Source organism: Bos javanicus, chromosome 7 (genome assembly GCF_032452875.1).
Source record: "Bos javanicus breed banteng chromosome 7, ARS-OSU_banteng_1.0, whole genome shotgun sequence".
Lineage (NCBI taxonomy): Eukaryota > Metazoa > Chordata > Mammalia > Artiodactyla > Bovidae > Bos > Bos javanicus.
Genome location: NC_083874.1, coordinates 47271606 through 47296813, shown reverse-complemented (window position 1 = coordinate 47296813; position 25208 = coordinate 47271606). Strand labels below are relative to the sequence as shown.

General features: G+C 42.4%; 1 protein-coding gene across 1 annotated transcript in view; it reads left to right on the top strand.

Annotated features, from left to right (window-relative positions):
* TRPC7 (transient receptor potential cation channel subfamily C member 7) overlaps window positions 1-25208 on the top strand; it is a 145521-nt gene that overhangs the window by 23396 nt on the left and 96917 nt on the right. Inside the window, exon 3 of the mRNA XM_061424850.1 lies at window positions 20022-20204. Within this exon, the coding sequence (XP_061280834.1) occupies window positions 20022-20204 (183 nt within the window). The remainder of the gene's footprint in view (window positions 1-20021; window positions 20205-25208) is intronic.

Sequence of the window (25208 nt, the reverse complement as noted above, 5' to 3'; positions counted from 1 at the left end):
AGATACTCCGATTCTAGAGCCAATGAAGTACTAACTACCCAGTCATCTCTTTCATGCAAAAAGGCTCATCAGGCCTGTCCTAAGAAATTCTAAGATCACCAGTGGTTCATAAACGGTCATCTTTCCCAAATTCTTAAACACCTAGGACACAGATAACCCGTTAGGAAATGCAGGGAGTAAGTCTAGGATGAATAAAAGAAGGCCTCCTGCGGAGAGCAGATGATAAAATCAAGTAGGCAGCGAGTGACCAGTGGCACAGTCTGAGAGTCACACCTTTGAGAGGCTCACTGGAGCAGGCAGCCAGCCTGACCCACCCAACCCTGAACCCTGAATTCTGAGGAACTCGGGGCTGTCTACATCCCCTGGGAAAGCCAAGGCAACAAATGCTGGCTCTCTGGCTCACATACTGGACTTGACAGACTCATGTACCACCTTGCTTGGACCTGAGTTCCTAAATGGAAATTAAATGCTGGAGGATATTTGCCTTTTATTAATATGACCTGCCAGAGCACGAGCTTATTTACATGGTGACGGTTAATGAAACGATTAAGTGGTATGCGTGGAAGCTAAAACATGGATTGAAACTTTTCAATTTTCATCTGCAATAATGAGCACTAGGCTCAGGCTCTTGCCCTGCATTTCACATCCATTAATTATTTCAGGGACTACAGTTATAATTAATAAAGACTCAGCCGTGTGTGTTAAATCTTAACATTCCGTTTTCTCATCCATCAGCTGAGTGCAGAATGTGCAGAAGGCTGTGCTGGAGGGCAGGATGAGGCTCTGAAGCCCTTTCTTAGCAAAAAAGGTACCGATCCAGACCTACGTGCCCAGCACCGTGCCTCGTGCTCCACCTGCCTTACCTCACTAAATCCTCACAATGTAATTTCAGTAGGTGTTTTAATTCCCCTTATGTCATCACTGCCTCCCAGGTCACCCCTCAGAACCTGAACTTGATTCTCCACAAGACTCGCAAGCCCCATTCTGTCCTTGCACCCGGCTTCTTCATCTCCAGATACCCTCCCACTGCTGCTGCTGCTGCTGCTGCTGCTAAGTCGCTTCAGTCGTGTCCGATTCTGTGCGACCCCATAGACAGGCAGCCCACCAGGCTCCCCGTCCCTGGGATTCTCCAGGCAAGAACACTTCACCCTGCCAAAGTCATAGTCTGTCCTCAGCAAAATCCCCTGTGTCGCTGCCCCCTCCTCTTAGAGACGCCTCACCTTCTTGCTCTTTCTTAAGCCTGGCTCCCTTAAGACACACTTCCCCTGCTGTCCTCTCAAGTGGGGCTGGCTCTGCTCCCACAGTCCTCACACCACTGGGCTGAGAGAATTGAGGGAGGGTGTGCATCTCTCTCTTACTGTTCCTTACCACCCCCAGACCTTCTCCTTCTCTCCTCCCTAAGAACACCGAGCTCTGAGCCACCTTGCATCACATTACATCACCCATTATTCCACACCATTTGACTCTGCAACAATGGGGCACTCCCTGCCATCTCTCCATGGTGTTAGTTCCTGCTGCTTAAATTCTTGACACTTTACATGCAGACCATCATTTTAACACCTTGACTGAGTTTTATGAGCTGTCTCCTCCAGTAGTCTTACCTTAGTCATCATTAGCCTACTGAGCCTACAAGTCTCATGATCAATAAATGCAAACTCTCCATAATCTAAGCATCACACATCACAATCTCTGACTACTAGCTCAAATTTTTATATCTCCCTCAAATGTCCCAGCTCTGTCGATCTTCTGCCTACCCCCAAGACTTCCAACTCACTAACCTAAACACTGTTTTTGTTTTTAAATAGGCTTTATTTTTAGAGCAGTTTTAGGTTTACAGCAATACTGAACAGGAGGTACAGAGTGTTACCATATACCCGCCTGCCCCCACACATGCACAGCCTCCCCCATCAGAATGGAGCACTTGTTACAACTGATGAACCTCCACTGACACATCATTATCAGCCAAGTCCATACTTCAAATCAAGGCTCACTCCCATCTTCATAAATTTTGTGAATTTGGACGAATGTATAATGACAGAGATCCACCATTGTGGTATCATGCAGAGTAGTTTCATGGCCCTAAAAATCCCCTGCTCTACTATTCATCCTTCCCACTCCCCAACCCCTGGTAACTATGATTTTTTTTTTTTTTTTTTGTGGCTCAACTGGTAAAGAATCTGCCTGCAATGCGGGAGACCTGGGTTTAATCCCTGGGTTGGAAAGATCTCCTGGAGAAGGGGGGCTACCCGCTCCAGTATTCTGGCCTGGGGAATTCCATGGACTGTATAGTCCATGGGGTTGCAAAGAGTCGGACACGACTGAGCGACTTTCACTATCTCCACAGTTTTACCTTTTCCAGAATGTCACATAGTTGGAATCACACAGCATTTTGTGGCCTTTTCAGATTGGCTTCTTTCACTTAGTTACATGCATTTACGGCTCCCCCATGTCTTTTCATGGCTTGATAGCCCATTTCTTTCAGGGATTGAATATTATTCCACTGTCTGGATGTACAAAAGTTTACTTATCCATTCACCTACTGAATGACATCTTGGTTGCTTCTAAGTTTGGACATTTATAAATAAATACTCATATGCAAGTTTCTGTGTAGACATAGCTTTTGACTCCTTTGGGCAAATACCAAGGATCGTGATTGTTGCATCATGGTAAAAGTACATTTCATTTTGTAAGAAATCATCAACTTCATGTTTAAAATGGAAGTCCTGCCTCCCTTCATGCTAGCCACAATTCATGGACTATCATAATCTCCCCTAACCTCTTGTAGTTTTTGGCAAAAAATACAATCCTGGTAAAATCTAATTGTCCACCTACTCATGCTGGCAGCCAGGGAGGTGAATGTGGTTACAGAGAGTCAACCATACTAGCTGGTCTCATCTTAAAATAATTTTATTTATTTTTTTCTGGCTGTGCTGGGTCTTCATTGCTGTGTGGGGTTTTTTCCCTCTAGCACGGCAAGCCAGGGCTACTCTCTAGTTATGGTACACGGGCTTCTCATTGAAATAGCTTCCCTTGTGGAGCACGGGCTCTAGAACATGCAGGCTTCAGTATTTGCAGCACATGGACTCATTAGCTGTAGTTTCCAGGCTCTGGAGCATAGTTTCAATAGTTGTGGCACATGGGCTAACTTGCTCTGTGGAATGTGGGATCTTCTCAGACCAAGGATTGAACTGGCAGGTGGATTCTTTTACCACTGAGCCAACAGGGAAGTCCCTCAGTTCAGTTCAGTAGCTAAGTCGTGTCTGACTCTTTGCAACCCCATGAATCGCAGCACGCCAGGCCTCCCTGTCCATCACCAACACCCGGAGTTCACTCAGACTCACGTCCATCGAGTCAGAGATGCCATCCAGCCATCTCATCCTCTGTTGTCCCCTTCTTCTCCTGCCCCTAATCCCTCCCAGCATCAGAGTCTTCTCCAATGAGTCAACTCTTCGCATGAGGTGGTCAAAGAACTGGAGTTTCAGCTTTAGCATCATTCCTTCCAAAGAAATCCCAGGGCTGATCTTCAGAATGGACTGGTTGGATCTCCTTGCAGTCCAAGGGACTCTCAAGAGTCTTCTCCAATACCACACTTCAAAAGCATCAATTCTTCGGCGCTCAGCTTTCTTCACAATCCAACTCTCACATCCATACATGACCACTGGAAAAACCATAGCCTTGACTAGACAGACCTTTGTTGGCAATGTAATGTCTCTGCTTTTCAATGTGCTATCTAGGTTGGACATAACTTTCCTTCCAAGGAGTAAGCGTCTTTGAATTTCATGGCTGCAGTCACCATCCGCAGTGATTTTGGAGCCCAAGAAAATAAAGTCTGACACTGTTTCCACTGTTTCCCCATCTATTTCCCATGAAGTGATGGGACCAGATGCCATGATCTTAGTTTTCTGAATGTTGAGCTTTAAGCCAACTTTTTCACTCTCCTCTTTTGCTTTCATCAAGAGGCTTTTTAGTTCCTCTTCACTTTCTGCCATAAGGGTGGTGTCATCTGCATATCTGAGGTCATTGATATTTCTCCTGGCAATCTTGATTCCAGCTTGTGCTTCTTCCAGCCCAGCACTTCTCATGATGTACTCTGCATAGAAGTTAAATAAGCAGGGTGACAATATACAGCCTTGATGTACTCCTTTTCCGATTTGGAACCAGTCTGTTGTTCCATGTCCAGTTCTAACTGTTGCTTTCTGACCTGCATACAGATTTCTCAAGAGGCAGGTCAGGTGGTCTGGTATTCCCATCTCTTTCAGAATTTTCCACAGTTTATTGTGATTCACACAGTCAAAGGCTTTGGCATAGTCAATAAAGCAGAAATAGATGTTTTTCTGGAACTCTCTTGCTTTTTCGATGATCCAGCAGATGTTGGCAATTTGGTCTCTGGTTCCTCTGCCTTTTCTAAAACCAGCCTGAACAACAAGAAGTTCACGGTTCACATATTGCTGAAGCCTGGCTTGGAGAACTTTGAGCATTACTTTACTAGTGTGTGAGATGAGTGCAATTGTGCGGTAGTTTGAGCATTCTTTGGCATTGCCTTTCTTTGGGGTTGGAATGAAAACTGACCTTTTCCAGTCCTGTGGCCACTGCTGAGTTTTCCAAATTTGCTGGCATATTGAGTGCAGCACTTTCACAGCATCATCTTTCAGGATTTGGAATATCTCAACTGGAATTCCATCACCTCCACTAGCTTTGTTCGTAGTGATGCTTTCTAAGGCCCACTTGACTTCACATTCCAGGATGTCTGGCTCTAGGTCAGTGATCACACCATCATGATTATCTGGGTCGTGAAGATCTTTTTGTACAGTTCTTCTGTGTATTCTTGCCACCTCTTCTTAATATCTTCTGCTTCTGTTAGTTCCATACCGTTTCTGTACTTTATTGAGCCCATCTTTGCATGAAATTTTCCCTTGGTATCTCTAATTTTCTTGAAGAGATCTCTAGTCTTTCCCATTCTGTTGTTTTCCTCTATTTCTTTGCATTGATCACTGGGGAAGGCTTTCTTATCTCTTCTTGCTATTCTTTGGAACTCTGCATTCAGATGCTTATATCTTTCCTTTTCTCCTTTTCGCTTCTCTTCTTTTCATAGCTATTTGTAAGGCCTCCCCAGACAGCCATTTTGCTTTTTTGCATTTCTTTTCCACGGGGATGATCTTGATCCCTGTCTCCTGTACAATGTCACGAACCTCATTCCATAGTTCATCAGGCAGTCTATCAGATCTAGGCCCTTAAATCTATTTCTCACTTCTACTGTATAATCATAAGGGATTTGATTTAGGTCATACCTGAATGGTCTAGTGGTTTTCCCTACTTTCTTCAATTTCAGTCTGAATTTGGCAATAAGGAGTTCATGGTCTGAGCCACAGTCAGCTCCTGGTCTTGTTTTTGTTGACTGTATAGAGCTTCTCCATCTTTGGCTGCAAAGAATATAATCAATCTGATTTCAGTGTTGACCATCTGGTGATGTCCATGTGTAGAATCTTCTCCTGTGTTGTTGGAAGAGGGTGTTTGCTATGACCAGTGCATTTTCTTGGCAAAACTCTATTATAGTCTTTGCCCTGCTTCATTCCGTATTCCAAGGCCAAATTTGCCTGTTACTCCAGGTGTTTCTTGACTTCCTACTTTTGTATTCCAGTCCCCTATAATGAAAAGGACATCTTTTTTGGGTGTTAGCTCTAAAAGGTCTTGTAGGTCTTCATAGAACCATTCAACTTCAGCTTCTTCAGCGTTACTGGTTGGGGCATAAACCTGGATTACTATGATATTGAATGGTTTGCCTTTGAACAGAGATCATTCTGTCGTTTTTGAGATTGCATCCAAGTACTGCATTCGGACTCTTTTGTTGACCATGATGGCTACTCCATTTCTTCTGAGGGATTCCTGCCCGCAGTAGTAGATATAATGGTCATCTGAGTTAAATTCACCCATTCCAGTCCATTTTAGTTCACTGATTCCTAGAATGTCGACATTCACTCTTGCCATCTCTTGTTTGACCACTTCCAATTTGCCTTGATTCATGGGCCTGACATTCCAGGTTCCTATGCAATATTGCTCTTTATAGCATCGGACCTTGCTTCTATCACCAGTCACATCGACTGCTGGGTATTGTTTTTGCTTTGGCTCCATCCCTTCATTCTTTCTGGAGTTATTTCTCCACTGATCTCCAGTAGCATATTGGGCAGTTACTGACCTGGGGAGTTCCTCTTTCAGTATCCTATCATTTTGCCTTTTCATACAGTTCATGGGGTTCTCAAGGCAAGAATACTGAAGTGGTTTGCCATTCCCTTCTCCAGTGGACCACATTCTGTCAGATACCTCCACCATGACCCGCCCATCTTGGGTTGCCCCACGGGCATGGCTTAGTTTCATTGAGTTAGACAAGGCTGTGGTCCTAGTGTGATTAGATTGACTACTTTTCTGTGAGTATGGTTTCAGTGTGTTTGCCCTCTGATGCCCTCTTGCAACACCTATCATCTTACTTGCATTTCTCTTACCTTGGGCGTGAGATATCTCTTCACGGCTGCTCCAGCAAAGCACAGCCGCTGCTCCTTACCTTGGACGAGGGGTATCTCCCCACCGCCACTCTTCTTGAGTTTCAACGTGGGATAGCTCCTCTAGGCCCTCCTGTGCCTGCGCAGCCCTAGCTGGTCTCATTTTCAATTTCTAAACATGACTGTCAAATGGGCTTTTACTGTTCTTTAGCAATAATATCCTGTCTCCCTAATCTATTCACTCTTTAATTGACCTAAAGTCTATTTCAGACCTCCTCCCCTCAAGCTTCCAGCACCTTCTCCCCAATTCTTACTCTCAGTTGGTAATTTTTCTTCCTATCTCACTAGAAAAAAAATTTTGAAACAATACAAAGAAAATGTCTACAGAGCCCAACACCAATGCATCCATCTACTAGTATCCTCACCCACATATCTGACATTCCCTCCCACTACAGATAAGACGTATGTGATTCAAGTTCATTCCTCTATTTATATGCTACACCCAATCTTCTGTCATATATGCTGTTGAATTATAGGATTCATATAATGATATACTGATATCACGGAGAAGGCAACGGCAACCCACTCCAGTACTCTTGCCTGGAAAATCCCATGGATGGAGGAGCCTGGTGGACTGCAGTCCATGGGGTCGCTAAGAGTCTGACATGACTGAGCTACTTCACTTTCACTTTTCACTTTCATACATTGGAGAAGGAAATGGCAACCCACTCCAGTGTTCTTGCCTGGAGAATCCCAGGGACGGGGGAGCTTGGTGGGCTGCTGTCTATGAGGTTGCACAGAGTCGGACATGACTGAAGCGACTTAGCAGCAGCAGCATACTGGTATCATATGTAATGATCAACATAATTATCTACTGGAAAATTCCCATCAACCTACAAAATATTGTGGTTTCTCCCATAAAGACAAGGAGGGAAAGAAGGGAGGAAAGGAGGATTTCAAGCAGACAGGAAGGGAAGAACAGTGAGAGGAAAGAGGAAGCTTCTGTTTTTACCCCACTTCTCACTCCAGCTACTTCTCACACCAGCTACTTTCTGTGCCCTCCTGTGTAACAAAACTCCTCAAAAGGGCTGTCTATGATAATATAGGTGTGTGTGTGTGTGTGTGGGTGGGTGTGTGTGTGGGTGTGCTTAGTCGCTCAGTCACAGCCAACTCTTTGCCATCGCATGAACTGTAGCCCTCCTGGCTCCTCTGTCCCTGGGGATTCTCCAGGCAAGAATGCTGGTGTGGGTTGCCATGCCTTCCTCCAGGGGATCTTCCCAACCCAGGGATCAAACCCAGGTCTCCCACACTGCAGGCAGATACTTTACTATCTGAGCCACCAGGGAAGCCCAAGAATACTGGAGTGGGTAGCCTATCCCTTCTCCATGGGATCTTCCTGACCCAGGAATCAAACCGGGGTCTCCTGCACTGCAGGTGGATTCTTTACTAGCTGAGCTACCAGGGAAGCCCCAGTAATATAGATAGAAGTCTTCAAATCTCTCTCTTTCCCTTCCTTGATCCTCACCTATTATACCCTTCACTCAAAACTGCTCCCATCAAGGAGACCAATGGCCTCCAAGTTGCTATATCCAATGATCAACTCTCTATCCTCCTCTTATTATATGTGGGGAAAATAATACTACCAATTTTATAAGGTGATCATTTAATGAAATACTAAAATGTTTAGGAACCTTTTACTGTAATTATATCTTAAAAACTCAGCCTAAATATCAAAAGAAGAAAACCTCCCAGGTTTACAGCATGAACATGTTGATTTATCTCCATTTGCATTCCAGTTGGAGCTCTCAATAAACACTCCTTCCTCATAACTGGGTCTCTGACAGGAAGAGAGAGGGCCATGGATTCAAGACCCACACTCTTTTTTAATCTAATTTCTAAGGTCTCCATGGGGGAATGAGTGTTGATTATCCCGTATGGTGTGCATGTCTCCACAGCATCAATCTGAGAGATTCATTTAACTTTTGACCTATCAGAATAATGAGCTTCTCTCTGTCCCCTGATTTAAGTTTTTCCATAACTCTGAAAAAGTTTGAGAGTTGGTGTTTTTAACCAAAGTCAAACAAAATAATAATTTCCTAAAATTTGTGTTGTCAAAACAATAGCTTCAGCACCCAAAATTCAAGGTATCAGAATACCATATTACATCATTTTGGTTTGTCCTTCTCTATGTTAAAGCCAGAGATTCATCTCAATAATAAGTGAGTTTGGGCCAAAGGGAATAGAAAAAAATTCTGGGTCGATAAAAAAAAATCAAAGAATCTCTATTAATATCTCTGTTGAGCAGAACACAAAAAATAATGGCAGATAAATTCTCTAAAAACTGTTCAGTACACTGACCAAATAAAACACTCTGAACCAGTAATTTTGGGTTGAAAGCTGAAAAAAACTTGCTGGCAAAATTTTGTTCCTAGAAAGAAAACTTGTAAATCTTCAAACCAGTTTAAGAGCATCTAACTGACCATCTTATTTGTCATATTAATAAATACATCTAAGCTACGGGTTCAAGAGTAAATAATCCATATTTGCAAACAACATCCTTGTCTATGTAGATAATTCCAAAGGCTATACAAAGCATGAGTAAGTGACTTCAGCCAGGTCATAGGATATAAGGTTAACACATAAAAATGAATCATATTTCTATATACAATAATGAGTGAGTAGACATCATTTTTAAAATATTTCCAATAGCTAAAAAATTGAAATACTTATACATAAGTCTTACAAAACATATGTGGACTCTACAGGCTGTAAGTTATAAAACACTAATGCAAGAAATCAAAGAAGACCTAAATAATGGAGAGATATACCATGTTCATGGTTTGGAAGATTCAACACAATTAGGATGTCAGTTCTCCCCAAACTATCTATAGATTTAACATAATTCCAATAAAATTCATAGCTGAATTTCTTAAAGACATGAGCAAGCTTATTCAAAAACAAATATGAAAAAGAATGGCAAAGTTAGAGGATTCAAAGTACCTCATCTTAAGACTTAATATAAAGCTACAGAAACAAAGATAGTTGGTATTAGTGAAAAACAGATAAAGAGATCAAAGAAACAGAAAATAAAGCACAGAACTAAACCCAAACAAATTTGGTTAACAATTTTTGACAGCTATACAAATCAATATCATGGAGTAAGAATAATATTTCAACAAATGAGGCTGGAACAAATGAAGATCCAATAAAAGGAACCTTGAGCTATGCTTTATACCTTATGTAAAAGTTAATACAAAATGGCTCCTAGACCTAAATATAAAACCTCCAGATGTAGAAGGTTCAGGTTGGGAAAAAGCAAAGGAACTGGAGATTAAACTGCCAACATTCATTGGATCATAGAGAAAGCAAAGGAATTCCAGAAAAAATATCTACTTCTGTGTCATTGACTATGCTCAAGTCTTTGACCATGTGGATCACAACAAACTGAAAAACTATGAAAGAGATGGGAATATCAGACCACCTTTCCTGTCTCCTGAGAAACCTATATGCGGGTCAAGAGAAACCTATATGCGGGTCAAGAAACAACAGGAACAACTGGACATGGAACAATGAACTGGCTCAAAATTGGGAAAGGAGTATGACAAGGCTGTATACTGTCACCCTGCTTGTTTAACTTATATGCAGAGTACATCATGTGAAATGCAGGGTGGGGTGGATCACAAGCTGGAATCAGGGTTGCCAGGAGAAATACCAACAACCTCATATATGCAGATGATGCCACTCTAATGGCAGAAAGTGAAGAGGAACTAAAGAGCCTCTTGATGAGGATGAGAGAGGAGAGTGAAAAAGCTGCCTTTTAAACTCAACATCCAAAAAACTAAGATCATGGCATCTGGTCCCATCACTTCATGGCAAATAGAAGGGGAAAAAATGGAAACAGTGACAGATTTTATTTTCTTGGGCTCCAAAATCACTGTGAACACTAACTGCAGCCATGACATTAAAAGACATTTGCTCCTAGAAGGAAAGCTATGACTAACCTAAACATATTAAAAAGCATATTAAAAAGCAAATTAAAAAGCATATTAAAAAGCAAAGACATCACTTTGCCAACAAAGGTCCATGTAGTCAAAGCTATGACTTTTCCAGTAGACGTGTATGGATGTGAGAGTTGGACAATAAAGAAGGCTGAGCCCCAAAGAATTGATGCTTTTGAACTGTGGTATTAGAGAAGACTCTTGAGAGTCCCTTGGACAGCAAGGAGATCAAACCAGTCAATCCTAAAGGAAATCAACCCTGAATATTCACTGGAAGGACTGTTGCTGAAGTTGAAGCTAAAATACTTTGGCCACCTGATGCAAAGAGCTGACTCATTGGAAAAGACCCTGATGATGGGAAAGATAGGCAAAAGGAGAAGGTGGCGGCAGAGGAGAGATGGTTAGATAACATCATCAACTCAATGGACATGAATTTCAGCAAACTCCAGGGGATGGTGGACAAAGGAGTGTGGTGTGTCCATGGGGGTCACAAAGAGTAGGGCACTACTTAGCGACTGAACAATAACAACAATGAAGTTAAATGTATAGTTATCATATACTCAGCAATTCCACACCTATATATTTACCCTGAAGAACTAAAATTTTATCTTCATATAAGAACCTCTACATTAATATTTATAGAAGCTTCATTCATAACTGCCAAAAATGTGAACAACCAACTCCTTCAATGAGTGAACAGATAAACAAACTGATACATGCATGCAGTAGATCTGAAGTAAAAAGAAATGAACTATTAATACACATAACACTATGGATGAATCTCAAAGGAATTACACTGAGTGAAAGTAGCCAGTCTCTAAAGATTACATACTGTATGACTCCACTTATATGACATTCTGGAAAAGGCAGGACTCCAGGGCCTCTCGTCCCATGCCCAGCACAGCTACAGCTCATGGTCCCAAGAAACACTGCACTTGTAGCAGCTTCAAAACATTGAACCTGGACAAACTGACTGTTGTGCTAATGCCCATCCACGAGCTAGGAATGGCTGTCTCTTGTTTCTTTCTTTAAGAATAGACCTGAGTATGCCCTAGCAGGAGATTAAGTAATGAAGATGTGCATACAGCATTTCACTGAAACAGATGGCAATGTCTACACTGATATAACCTACACTGCTGGCTTTTGGATATCATGAACATTGACAAGACTAGAGAGAATTTCCATCTGACTCTGACACCAAGGGTCACTTAGTTCGTTCACTGTATTACTCCTAGAGAAGCCAAATATAAGTTGTACAAAATGAGAAAAAGCTTTATGGGTACAAAAAAAGATACCTCATTTGGTAAGCCATGATGGTGATACTATCCCTGGGAAGGGTTGGTATAATCACCAGAGATGAAAAGAAGTTAAGAAATTCAGAGTATCTTTTAAATGTATGGCTTATATATGAGTGAGAGAAGAAGAATCAAAGATTTCTCGAACATTTTGTGTTCACCACTCCATAAGCCAGTCTTGCTCCCAATCCAGTAATTAAAAACCATAAAAAAGCAACAGGTCAAGAGTTTGAAATCGATGGTCAAATTAAGGTGTTAATTCATTAAAATTGCCATTTACAGGCTTTATTTTTATTCTAAATTTGTATTTATTTTGTTATTTGTGTTATTTACTGTTAACTAAGCATTTTACATTGTTTTGGTATTGCTTTCCCCAATCATTAAATGATATGTATGGTATTACAGATTAAAAACTGAGATACAGAAGAGTTATATGGCTTGTTGTATTTCCCACAACTGACAAGTAGTAAAAAAAAAAAAGAAAAAGAAATTCAAACTCCAGGCCTTTCTGACTTCAAAACCTGTGCACTCATCTAGTACACTACAGAATCTGTTGAGTATTCAGATATCCATATCCCAGCTCATCCTTTATTTCTCCAAATTAATTGAGTGTCAGCCCCAATTAAGCCTCTAGTTTTAGTGTGCTAAGCAGAAGGGAACATGCTGCCCACCAAGAGGCAATATGGTGAGAGGGAAGAGGACAGGATTGGGATCAGACTGATCTGTCTTGAATCTTGGCTCTACCACTTACATCGCTGTCATCTTAGACAAGTACACTGCTCCGACAGACTCAATAAGCATTTACTCAGTGCCTGTTATGTTCCAGGAAATGGTCTAAACATCTATTTTTGCTTTATTGACTATGCCAAAGCCTTTGACTGTGTGGATTACAATAAACTGTGGAAAATTCTGAAAGAGATGGGAATACCAGACCACCTGACCTGCCTCTTGAGAAACCTGTATGCAGGTCAGGAAGCAACAGTTAGAACTGGACATGGAACGACAAACTGGTTCCAAATAGGAAAAGGAGTATGTCAAGACTGTATATTGTCACCCTGCTTATTTAACGTATATGCAGAGTATATCATGAGAAATGCTGGACTGGAAGAAACACAAGCTAGAATCAAGATTGCCGGGAGAAATATCAATAACCTCAGATATGCAGATGACACCACCCTTATGGCAGAAAGTGAAGAGGAACTCAAAAGCCTCTTGATGAAAGTGAAAGTGGAGACTGAAAAAGTTGGCTTAAAGCTCAACATTCAGAAAACGAAGACCATGGCATCTGGTCCCATCACTTCATGGGAAATAGATGGGGAAACAGTGGAAACAGTGTCAGACTTTATTTTTTTGGGCTCCAAAATCACTGCAGATGGTGACTGTAGCCATGAAATTAAAAGACGCTTACTCCTTGGAAGGTAAGTTATGTCCAACCTAGATAGCATATTCAAAAGCAGAGACATTACTTTGCCAACAAAGGTCCATCTAGTCAAGGCTATGGTTTTTCCTGTGGTCATGTATAGATGTGAGAATTGGACTGTGAAGAAAGCTGAGTGCCAAAGAATTGATGCTTTTGAAGTGTGGTATTGGAGAAGACTCTTGAGAGTCCCTTGGACTGCAAGGAGATCCAACCAGTCCATTCTGAAGGAGATCAGCCCTGGGATTGCTTTGGAAGGAATGATGCTAAAGCTGAAACTCCAGTACTTTGGCCACCTCATGCAAAGAGTTGACTCATTGGAAAAGACTCTGATGCTGGGAGGGATTGGGGGCAGGAGGAGAAGGGGACAACAGAGGATGAGATGGCTGGATGGCATCACTGACTCGATGGACGTGAGTCTGAGTGAACTCCGGGAGTTGGTGATGGACAGGGAGGCCTGGCGTGCTGCGATTCATGGAGTCGCAAAGAGTCGGACATGACTGAGCGACTAAATTGAACTGAACTGAACTAATGATATATCTGTGGACAAAACAGCAAAGATTCCTGCCCTCAATAAGCTTATATTCCAATGAAATATATGGACAATAAATATAATAAATAATATGTATAGATGTCATATAGTCATAAGTATTGTGAAGAAAACAAAGAACAAGAAAAAAGGAAAGGTGAATGCAAATGGAAAAGAGTCACGATGTTTTTAAAAGCTACTCAAGGAAGTCTTCTGAGAAAGTGACATTTGAGCAAAGACCTGAAGAAGTTGAGAAATCTGTTCATGTAGATACCTGGGGAGAGACCATTACAAGAAGAGAATAGCCAGTACAAAGGTCTAGTCCATGTCAAGTGTGTTTGAAGAACAGCAGGGGGGTCGGGTGGCTGTAATAGCCTGAGGGAGACAGAGAACCACAGCAAATCAGTGAATGAATGGAGAGGCTAGGCAACATATGTCCTTACAGGACAGTATAATAAGCCTGCTTTTACTTTGAGGGGATGGAGAGCCATGGGAGGGTTTGAGCAGACCAGTGCCATGAACTGACTGCCTTTTCTAAATATCTTTCTGACTGATGTATGGAAAATAGACCATAGAAGACCAGGACATTAAGGAGGTCAGTTAAGAGCCTCTTGGTTAGTCTAAGCAAAAACTGATGGTTTAGATCAATATATATTTAGAAGGTATTGCTGGTGGGATCTGCTTCTAAATTGTATGTCAGGTTTAAGAGGAAGGGAGGTGAAAGAAATCAAAGAGGACACTAATAGATGGAGAAATATACCATGTTCATGGATTGGAAGAATCAATATAGTGAAAATGAGTATACTACCCAAAGCAATTTATAGATTCAACGCAATCCCTATCAAGCTACCAACAGTATTCTTCACAGAGCTAGAACAAATAATTTCACAATTTGTATGGAAATACAAAAAACCTCGAATAGCCAAAGCGATCTTGAGAAAGAAGAATGGAACTGGAGGAATCAACTTACCTGACTTCAGGCTCTACTACAAAGCCACAGTTATCAAGACAGTATGGTACTGGCACAAAGACAGAAATATTGATCAATGGAATAAAATAGAAAGCCCAGAGATAAATCCACGCACATATGGACACCTTATCTTCGACAAAGGAGGCAAGAATATACAATGGATTAAAGACAATCTCTTTAACAAGTGGTGCTGGGAAATCTGGTCAACCACTTGTAAAAGAATGAAACTGGACCACTTTCTAACACCATACACAAAAATAAACTCAAAATGGATTAAAGATCTAAACGTAAGACCAGAAACTATAAAACTCCTAGAGGAGAACATAGGCAAAACACTCTCCGACATACATCACAGCAGGATCCTCTATGACCCACCTCCCAGAATATTGGAAACAAAAGCAAAAATAAACAAATGGGACCTAATTAACCTTAAAAGCTTCTGCACATCAAAGGAAACTATTAGCAAGGTGAAAAGACAGCCTTCAGAATGGGAGAAAATAATAGCAAATGAAGCAACCGACAAACAACTAATCTCAAAAATATACAAGCAACTCCTACAGCTCAACTCCAGAAAAATAAACGACCCAATCAAAAAATGGGCCAAAGAACTAAATAGACATTTCTCCAAAAAAGACATACAGATGGCTAACAAACACATGAAAAGATGCTCAACATCACTCATTATCAGAGAAATGCAAATCAAAACCACTATGAGGTACCATTTCACACCAGTCAGAATGGCCGCGATCCAAAAGTCTACAAATAATAAATGCTGGAGAGGGTGTGGAGAAAAGGGAACCCTCTTACACTGTTGGTGGGAATGCAAACTAGTACAGCCACTATGGAGAACAGTGTGGAGATTCCTTAAAAAACTGGAAATAGAACTGCCTTATGATCCAGCAACCCCACTGCTGGGCATACACACTGAGGAAACCAGAAGGGAAAGAGACACGTGTACCCCAATGTTCATCGCAGCACTGTTTATAATAGCCAAGACATGGAAGCAACCTAGATGTCCATCAGCAGATGAATGGATAAGAAAGCTGTGGTACATATACACAATGGAGTATTACTCAGCCATTAAAAAGAATACATTTGAATCAGTTCTAATGAGGTGGATGAAACTGGAGCCTATTATACAGAGTGAAGTAAGCCAGAAGGAAAAACATAAATACAGTATACTAACACATATATATGGAATTTAGAAAGATGGTAACAATAACCCGGTGTACGAGACAGCAAAAGAGACACTGATGTATAGAACAGTCTTATGGACTCTGTGGGAGAGGGAGAGGGTGGGAAGATGTGGGAGAATGGCAATGAAACATGTAAAATATCATGTAAGAAACGAGTTGCCAGTCCAGGTTCAATGCATGATGCTGGATGCTTGGGGCTGGTGCACTGGGACGGCCCAGACGGATGGTATGGGGAGGGAGGAGGGTTCGGGATGGGGAACACATGTATACCTGTGGCGGATTCATTTTGATATTTGGCAAAACTAATACAATTATGTAAAGTTTAAAAATAAAATAAAATTGGAAGAATAAAAAAAAAAAAAAAGAGGAAGGGAGGAACCAAGGATAAATTCAAGATTTTTTTGTCCTTGACAACTGATAGGTCAGGAAATATTAGTAAGGCAGAGAAGACTAGGTCCAGATTTAGTTTTATTGACTCTGAAATGCCTATTTGGCATTCATGTGGAAATACCAGATGGCAATTGGATATATGACTCAAGTTCAGGAGAGAAGGCTGAGCTAAAGATATAAAATTTAAGTCATCAGCATATAGATAGTATCTAATGATCTTAGATAGGATCACTAAGGCAATGAGTGTAAAAAGACAGGAGAATTCAAAGGACTGGGCACATCTATAGGACATTCTAAAACTAAGACATCAGGGACATGAGAATTAACCAACAAAGATGCAAAAAGTACTCATTCAGGAAGAAAAACCACAGAACAGTATGTTATGCTGGAAGCCAAGTGAAGAATGTATATTAAGGAAGAGGACGTGATCAGCTATGTCAAAGCACCTAACAGGTTCTGTAAGATGAGGACTGAGAACCAACCACTGGATTTAGCAACATGAAAGCCATGTGTGACCTTGACAAGAACAGTCTCAGTGGAAGCAATGGATAGAGTGTGAAAGTTTTCCTGAACAGGGTAGGAAGAACAGGGTAAGAAATATGTAAGGAGGGCAACTGTGAGTGTACACAAGTCTAATGAGTTTTTCTACAAAATGGAACAGAAAACTAGAGTAGGAATTGGCGAGGGAAGTAGAGTCAAGAGGAGTTTCTTATTAAGACAAGAAAACAGCAACACATTTGCATACTAAGCCAACAGAGAAAGGGAGAGATTAACAATGCAGGAAAGAGAAATGCAGAGCAGTACAAGGGACTGATATCAGGAGGAGGAGCTGGCCTTAGACAGAAGCAGGGGCAGTCCACCCAGAGTAAGAAGAGGGAAGAGAGTCCACAAGCACAGATGTACGACAGCAAGTGATGGGGACGATGTGAGCATGTGGAGCTTCTCTCCTGATGAGTTCTATTCTCCAAGTTAATGGAAACTAGGAGGGGGAGGAGGCTGGACAGCAGGGCAGGAGAGGCCTGAAATGCTTGCTTGCGATGGGAGCACTGAGGACTACCTGAGGTTGGAGGCGGTGAGCTTACAGTGCAGGGGTGTGCTCTCCAGCCACATCACTGAGCAGAGGCGGGGGCAGTGCAGCAGAGAGTCAGACTCAACCAAAGTCAGGCTTTAAGCCAGCAATGAGAACAAAACAAGAGGAGGGCAAGAGAACTGATGGGTGCAAGGATGATAATAAAGATTACCCACAAAACGGAAGCTCTGCGAGGGTGGAGACAGGGACCTGACAGGGCTGAAAACCAGTGAAAACATGGTATGGTCCATGGCTTGTAGGTTTGGTGAAATCATAGGATTACTAGAATTGGGGTTCCAGATGGAGAAAGCTGGACATATAGGAGGTGGTGGTCAGAGAGAAGGAGACCTAAAGTTGGGGTCAGGGAGGAGCTTCAGTTATTGGGAATAACTAAGAGAATGAATGGCTGAGTTGGCACTGAGAATAACATGACTAAAGAAAACGTTATCATGGAAATATGAGGGCAGGGTAATGGGAAGGACATCTTCTTGGATACTGAAACCACCAAGAACAGCAGCAGTTGGGTGAGTGACAGTGAGACAGGAGGTAAAATCTTCGAGGAAAGTGAGAAAGTGATCAGAAAGATGAGTGTCCAGTATAAGGAAAAGTGGGTTTAGCCTGTTAATTTATCTGAGTCTCGGTTTCCTCACTCATGAGTTGGAAATGCTGACGGTCCTTCTAACGTGTATTTTGTAAGGACTGAGTAAGGTGATACAGGTGGAACACCTGTCACCCAGTGGACCTGGCAGACTTCAGTATGCCGGGATATGGAATTACTTAAAAGGGCACCTGTGAAGTCTTGGGAGTATGTCGCATCTCTCCAACTAAAGGTAAAAAGTGTGGCTGAAAGGCTCACTGAGCTCAGGACTATCCCACCTTTCATAATCATCATAATTCCCCAGATGTGCGCCCATGGCTCTCACTCTCTGTGGGAGGCTGCGCCTGGCGTGACTGCAGCTATCCACACCCATGTCATCTCCATCTTCCTGCCAGGCTGGTTTCGTCTCTTCCACCCACATGCAGGCACCAGGTGCGCTGCCTTCCAGACTGTCTAATATAGAAGGCAAAAAGCAAACTAACTGTTTTGGCTCCCCTGCTGTTTCTCCCTGTTTCTTATGGCCCAGTTAGTAGAAGAGCCCAGGGAAGTGAAAGTCTCTAATGGTACCTTCCAAGTCTCTAATGGTACCTTCCATCCTGAACTGCACTGAACCCAGAAATGCACAGAGGCTCTGAGACAGCACAGTCTCAGTCGCCCATGACAGTCTGCTGGAGCAGTCATCTTTCTACCCAGCATTTCCCAAACACCCTTATCCCTAAATTATATATATAAATGAAGAGCAGCCGCTCTTGTAGGAACACATTTTCTTGATGCTTGTCCTTTTCTTAGCTATCAGTCACTTGCTTCTTTAACACAAAAGGACATTTTGATGCAGCACTGCTGCAAGGAGAAACAAATCATTAATTTAGAAAAATGGTGGCGTTTCTACAGTTTGCCATGCTCCCATCTATTTGCTGAGGAATCCGGGTTCTGGAAAAACAAAACTGCACTCCTGTTTACCAACTACTATTTATCACTCTCTGGGCTTTTGACATTGATTAACACTGAAAGTGACATTTGGCTCTGTGCTGCTTTCAAATAGACTCATTTCAACTAAGAAACCAATAAGAAACCCTATAGGGGAAAATATTTTTGGGGAGGAGTAGTTTGAGGGTGACATGAAACATTCTTCTGTCCAACATTTTGGATCATTATCTGGAACTGAAGCAGTGTGTTTTAAGGAGAGAGAGAAATCGGCACGTCACAAGGAAAGGCAGTCAGCCTTTCAAGATAATTCAGAAAGGTGTGCCTCGGGAGAAGAGAGAAACCCAGAGGCAATTCATTAAACAACAACAAAAAAGAGGTCAAGGTCTGAAAATGATTATTCAACAGGCAAGTAATTTAACATGCCATGATTTGCTGTACAAAAGGATCTGTGCTAAGGAAAGGATACTGTTAGATTTAAATTACATTTGATTTTTAAATTTATAAGCAGATTTTCCAGCACATTAAAAGAAAGCACATCTGTGTACATTTTTTTCCCTCCAAATTTAATCTATCAGCCATATCTTTCCAGCAAACTTCCTGCATAGAACAGTTACCACCACAGATTGGTGGTAAGTGAGTGAAGTGATATTCCCATCAGCCTTAAAAGTACATCTCCTTATGACTCCCCCTTCAGAGCAGGCAAGGGGAATTGCTGCTTTCAAAGAGCCCAGGGTGGGCTTTGGCAGGCATCAGAATCACTCAGAGAACAAGGTTAAAAGGTTAACCTTTTAAGATTAAAAGACAGGTTAAAGACAGCTTCCTGAGTCTCATCCCCAGGAATTCTGAGTCTGTAAGTCTGCAGCGGGGCCTGGGAATCACAGTTCTAGCACACCCAAGGTACTCTGATGCAGGTGGCCATGGAATACAGCCTGACAAATCCTGGCTTAGAGAAGATGTCCTCTAGACTACTGTAGCAAGAGAAACAGCCCTGCCTTCTGGTTCCAGCACATTCCCTGGTTCCAGAGCACTCTATTAAGCTCACACTTGGTGGACAGTTGCTGAACAACACTGCTGAGCTAGGCAAGCCCATCTGTGGGGTTCGGTGTGACACACCCCTGATTTCTCTTTATTCTGTTAGAACGATTACAGGAAGTTATCTATGCAATGCAAGGATTTTGTGGTGGGCGTGCTGGACCTATGCCGAGACACAGAAGAGGTGGAAGCGATTTTAAATGGTGATGTGAACTTCCAAGTCTGGTCCGACCACCACCGTCCGAGTCTGAGCCGGATCAAACTCGCCATTAAGTACGAAGTCAAGAAGGTAAGCTTCCCCACCTCTCCTGGCCTTCCTACCTCCAGGGTTGCTGGCCGACCTTTGTGCTCACACATATTTTGTTCCCACAAGAGGATGGTGACAATAGCAATTACCCGACCCACCTCTAGACAGGGGAACCTCCAGCCTTGCAGGACTGCTCAGAGCTCCCGCCTTCACCCCCAGCCCATCAGGAGAGAGAGATGATGATAGTCATTCTATGAACAGGCTTCGAGCCTGGAGAATAAAAGAGGGGATTTTCAGCCTCCAAACTACTGGCGAGGACTGGGTTACAGTGAATGCTGCCATCAGCTAGCAGGCCAATTCCCAAGTTTTCATGAAAAAACATACCCCTCAGTTCTTTCAACAGCACTTATTGAGCTTTCTCTGTGTGCCTGGGGACTTGTGTAGAAAATGCCTTCGTGCAGAGGCTTTGTGGGATCCATGGTTCTGGGTGGCTTAGAGGAAGTTCACTCTCAAGGCTTATGAAAGGCTTTAATAGGAAGCATGATTAGACTTCCAAAAGAGTAAGTCCTACCTCCTCAACCAACCTCAAGGTGTCTTTAATGGCCACTGGCACCCAGGAGCCCTCACACCCACAGTGGCTGGTCAGACTGAGGTCCTAAGGAGCAAGACTCAATTATAGTTCCACTCTGGATGTATTCTGGATTTTGTAGAATCTGCTCTTATATTAGATGACATCATTCATCCTGATGAAAACCGCAGAGCTCCAAAGATCTATTTGCTTTAGTACCAACTGTGCTTTCCAGAGAAGCAAAATGGCTGATCAGTCTTCAAGGGTTGTTTTTTCCCATCTATTTACAGGGTGACTACTGGGGGTATTCCCAATACCCCCAGATTGGCTTCTTGGCATTTTTCTTCTTGTCTGCTTATCTTAATTTGTGTGGGGTGAACCATTCTTCAACAACAGTATGTGGTATTCATCTAGAGAGAGCCTCCAAGTGTGATAAAAATCCTCCTGTCCTTTTAATTTTAATAATAATCAAAAATTCTAGGAAAAAATCTCTTTTTTCAAACACTGTAAGTCCTGAAGATAAAATTGATAAACCATAGGAAAGGTAGCCTTAGATAAATATTCAAAAGCATAGAGCTATGGGAGGGGAGGAGTCAGGTTGTAGTTTCAAGTATGTACAACCCTACTGACCAAGTGCAGGGGGACTCACATTTTAGCTTATCTCAAGAGCTCGCTGAGACTGTTCACCAAAGTACAGCAAGCAAGCGTTTCCTAAAGGTGCTGAGATATTCACGGTCTTGGAGTTCAGAGACACCCTGCTGTAGACTGCTTGTTATGGTGATAACAGGCTTGAGTTTCTGGCATTTCCTTTCTTCCCCAAGCCGTGGTATTATCCTGTCTTCTAGCACAGAGTGAAAGGGGAAGATATATTTGACACCCCAAAGAAAAGAAGATGCTTGATATTTGTAGATTAACGTTCACAGTTTGGGCTCTTCACAAACAATCCCAGCAGCCCAGGAAATTCAAGCATTCACCATATTTCTGAAACATAGATTCAAATCTCTTAGCAAACCAGTCACTGAGGGTGAATCCTTCAGCTAGTCCAGAGTATGGCCACCACTTCAGAGCCTATAATGTTCCTCCTCATTGTCAGCTATCAAGGACAAAATGGCCCTGGCGATGAGTGAGAAGAAAAAGTGAAACACTGTAAACGTGACAGTTTTGGTCAGAATAAAAAGGTTTTGTGAGGGAAATTATTTATTCTAGCGATATTAGGAGAGTCATAGAGGTCTCAAGAAATACCTATCATGAATGTCAAGAGTCTACTGCAATCCATAGGCAGGAAGATGATAAATGACCTGCATAAAATGTCAACCTTGCTCCCTTCAAAAATCTCCAATAGGTAAATTCTCTCAAATCACAGATGCCATCGTGCTACATTGACTGACTCAGAGTTTTCCTTGACATTTATTCTATCGTGAACTACCAGCAAAAATACCTAATATTTTAAAATCTTATTAATATTGTAATGAGATTTCATTTTTAATTTATGAACTTTAGCATGCTTGCATGGGCACAGTCTAACCCTGGGTCTTTGAATTATGAAACGACCAGCACCAAGGCCTATTTACACCTGACATATATATGAGTCTTCAGGCTAGAATATAAAACCATAAAAAAAAGTCCTAGGACTTGCGATATATCAAATCAAACCATTAATTCAGTGATTAAAACAAACTAGTTATTCTTGGCAGTTTCATGAGCTGCTAATAGGTCTGACCTTAAAAACAAAAAACAAAAAAAAAAAACCTATACATTCAATTTAGAGACCTTGAGTTACATAGAGTCAAAGAGATTTCTTTGCTTAAAGACATCATAGAGCATTGATCATGCACTGCTACTCTAAATGAAGAAGAGTGCAGTATGTATTACTGGACCACAATACTCTCTTTCTCATGGACCATCTGGTAAGACTGGTTTTCCATGTAACAACCTCAATATTTATGAAATGCATAAATCTGAGTGGAATGGGTGCTGCTCTGTGGCTGGTACTGCACCTCAGATTACATCCTTCATCTGAATGTTAGCCTCTCCTCAGGCATCACCCTAATATCTGGTCCTCTGGCTACCTCGGCCATAACGTCAGCCTCCATGAGATAAAGACAATTATCCCACCATGATACAAAGGAAAAAAGGATGAAGAGAGTGTCAGGAGATTTCTAGCATGATTCTTACATTTAATGGCCACACGGTCTTGGATAAGTCCTTGAAGCTCTTTGGGCCTCATTCCCCTTCCGAAAAATAGGTGTATAAGCTTTTGCTTCACAGGATTTTCTATGGAACTGATATGAGAGGAAATGCTCTGTAAACTGAAAAGGTCTCCTCAAGGAAGCTCCTCAAGGAAGCATCATCGTTGTCAATCAGCAATGCTCCCCCTTCTTTGGAACTGGAGGGGTTCTTTTATCCCCAGAAACACCCTCTAGCTTATCCTTTGTTATCTCCCCAACTCTTTGTGACCCCATGGACAGTAGCCTACAAGTTTCCTCTGTCCATGAGATTTTCCAGGCAAGAGTACTGGAGTGGGTTGTCATTTCCTTCTCCAGGAGATCTTCCCAACCCAGGGATCGAACCCAGGTCTCCAGCATTGCAGGCAGATGCTTTACCGTCTGAACCACTAGGGAAGCCCATTCTATCTTCTAGAATGCTAGAAATGTCCCCCTGGGGAAGGACGTCATCCCTATAGCCTACAACTCCTCTCCCAAAGACCAAAAGGCCTTGTGAGGATATGGTTGTTCTCCATGACTTCTGCCTTAATAAGGGGACTCAGCATCCCCACTGTGTTAGAAAGGCAGTGTTGGAGAAGTGGGTAAGTGGGTACCCTTATAGGTTAATCACTGTCCAACCACTCATTAATGGGGTCACTTAGGTTATGCAGTATACATATACAGTATACATACAGGCCTTCATCTTCTCCCCCACAGTCGATCTGGCTATCTCCTCCATTTCTGTCTTTGTCCCCCGGGAACTATGCATAAATGTCCTTCTTAAAGACTCTCCTCTCCCCTTGCAGAGCAACTCTAAATAAATGCTTAGGGACTTTGAGCCTCACCAACTGGAAGGACCTGATCAGTCTCTGAATCCATTCAGGTTCAGTTGGGCCCAGGCTACATCCGTAAAGAAAGCCCATTGTCTGGCACATGGTCACTGCTGAGTGACTGGTCAAAGAGACTGAGACACAATCCTTAGTGCTCCTTTTAACATGTCCAACTGAAGACTCACATCTGGGCCCTTCACTCGCATCCCCCACCCATCTCTCCTCTTTATCACTTCATTTCTAGTCTTACAGGGATGCTGTTTTCCTTTCTTCCCCCTGTGTCATCTCTTCTTTCTTCCTGACTTCAGGTCTGCCTTGATGAGGATCAGGTAAATCTCCATTCACTCTAAGAACTTTGTAGGCATGGGCCTTCCCAGCTCAAAGTGCCCATGGACAGTGAGACAAGAGACCCAGAATGTCCTACTATGCAGAAGAGAGACCTTAACTCCACCTGTAGGAGAGATGCAGGCCCCCTTGGACATAATTAAGCAAAAGACTGCTACAAAAAAAAAATAGAAACAAATGAATATTTTGTCCAAAATTATATTAGTGTCATTGCAGAAAGCATGTCTATTATTAGGCAATATCACCAGTAAGGGTGGTTCATTTAATCGGACAAGTTGTTTTAGCCCCAGTCTATGAGCCCTATAGTCGCTGATTAGCCTGCCAAGGACCCTGAGGAAAGAAAGACACAATCTTGCCCTTAAGGAGCTATCAGTGCAGTGGGTAAGGTACAGATAGATATGCTATGACCATAAAAGCAACAGCTTCTGTACTCAGCTAGCTGAACAAAGTACAGTTCAGAGCAGTCACCTTTTTCGGACTTCCAGGTGGCCTTCAGTTCTAGCCTCTTGACACAAGGCTTGATTTGAAGGATGTAATCATGGTCCTTCCAACTTATGAGACCCACCCACTCTCCTCTAGAAGTAGCTCCACTCAGCTGAGCTTCCAGATCCCAGAATTTCAGAGGTATCCCCCCGCCAGACTCTGCCAAGCTCCTGGGTGAGTCTTAGCCCAGAAATCTAGTATCACATAAAATAAAGACCTAGAATAGGACCATGGAAGATGGAGAAGACTGCAGGTAGAACCCTCACTAGCCCCACTTAGTAACACTGTTCCCTTTTGCTTCACTCAGCATGTTATACTAAGGAAATAATACCCCCTGTGACCTGCATCCACTGGCTCACATCATTTCACTAGCGTTTCTGATGTCTATCACATTACCAGCTCTGAGTCCAGCACTGGAGAGACTGAGAAGCCCCCAAGCCTTTCCCTTGAGGGGTACACGGCAGCAATGGATAGAGATGTGTGAACAAAGGACCACCATCCTGTCTGAGCAAGGTACACAGGATTAAGAAGGAGGTGGCATGGGGGTCAGAGGAAGCACTGACCAGCTCAGTCTGGACATATGAAGAAGTTTCCCAGAAGTGGACATACTTGAAGT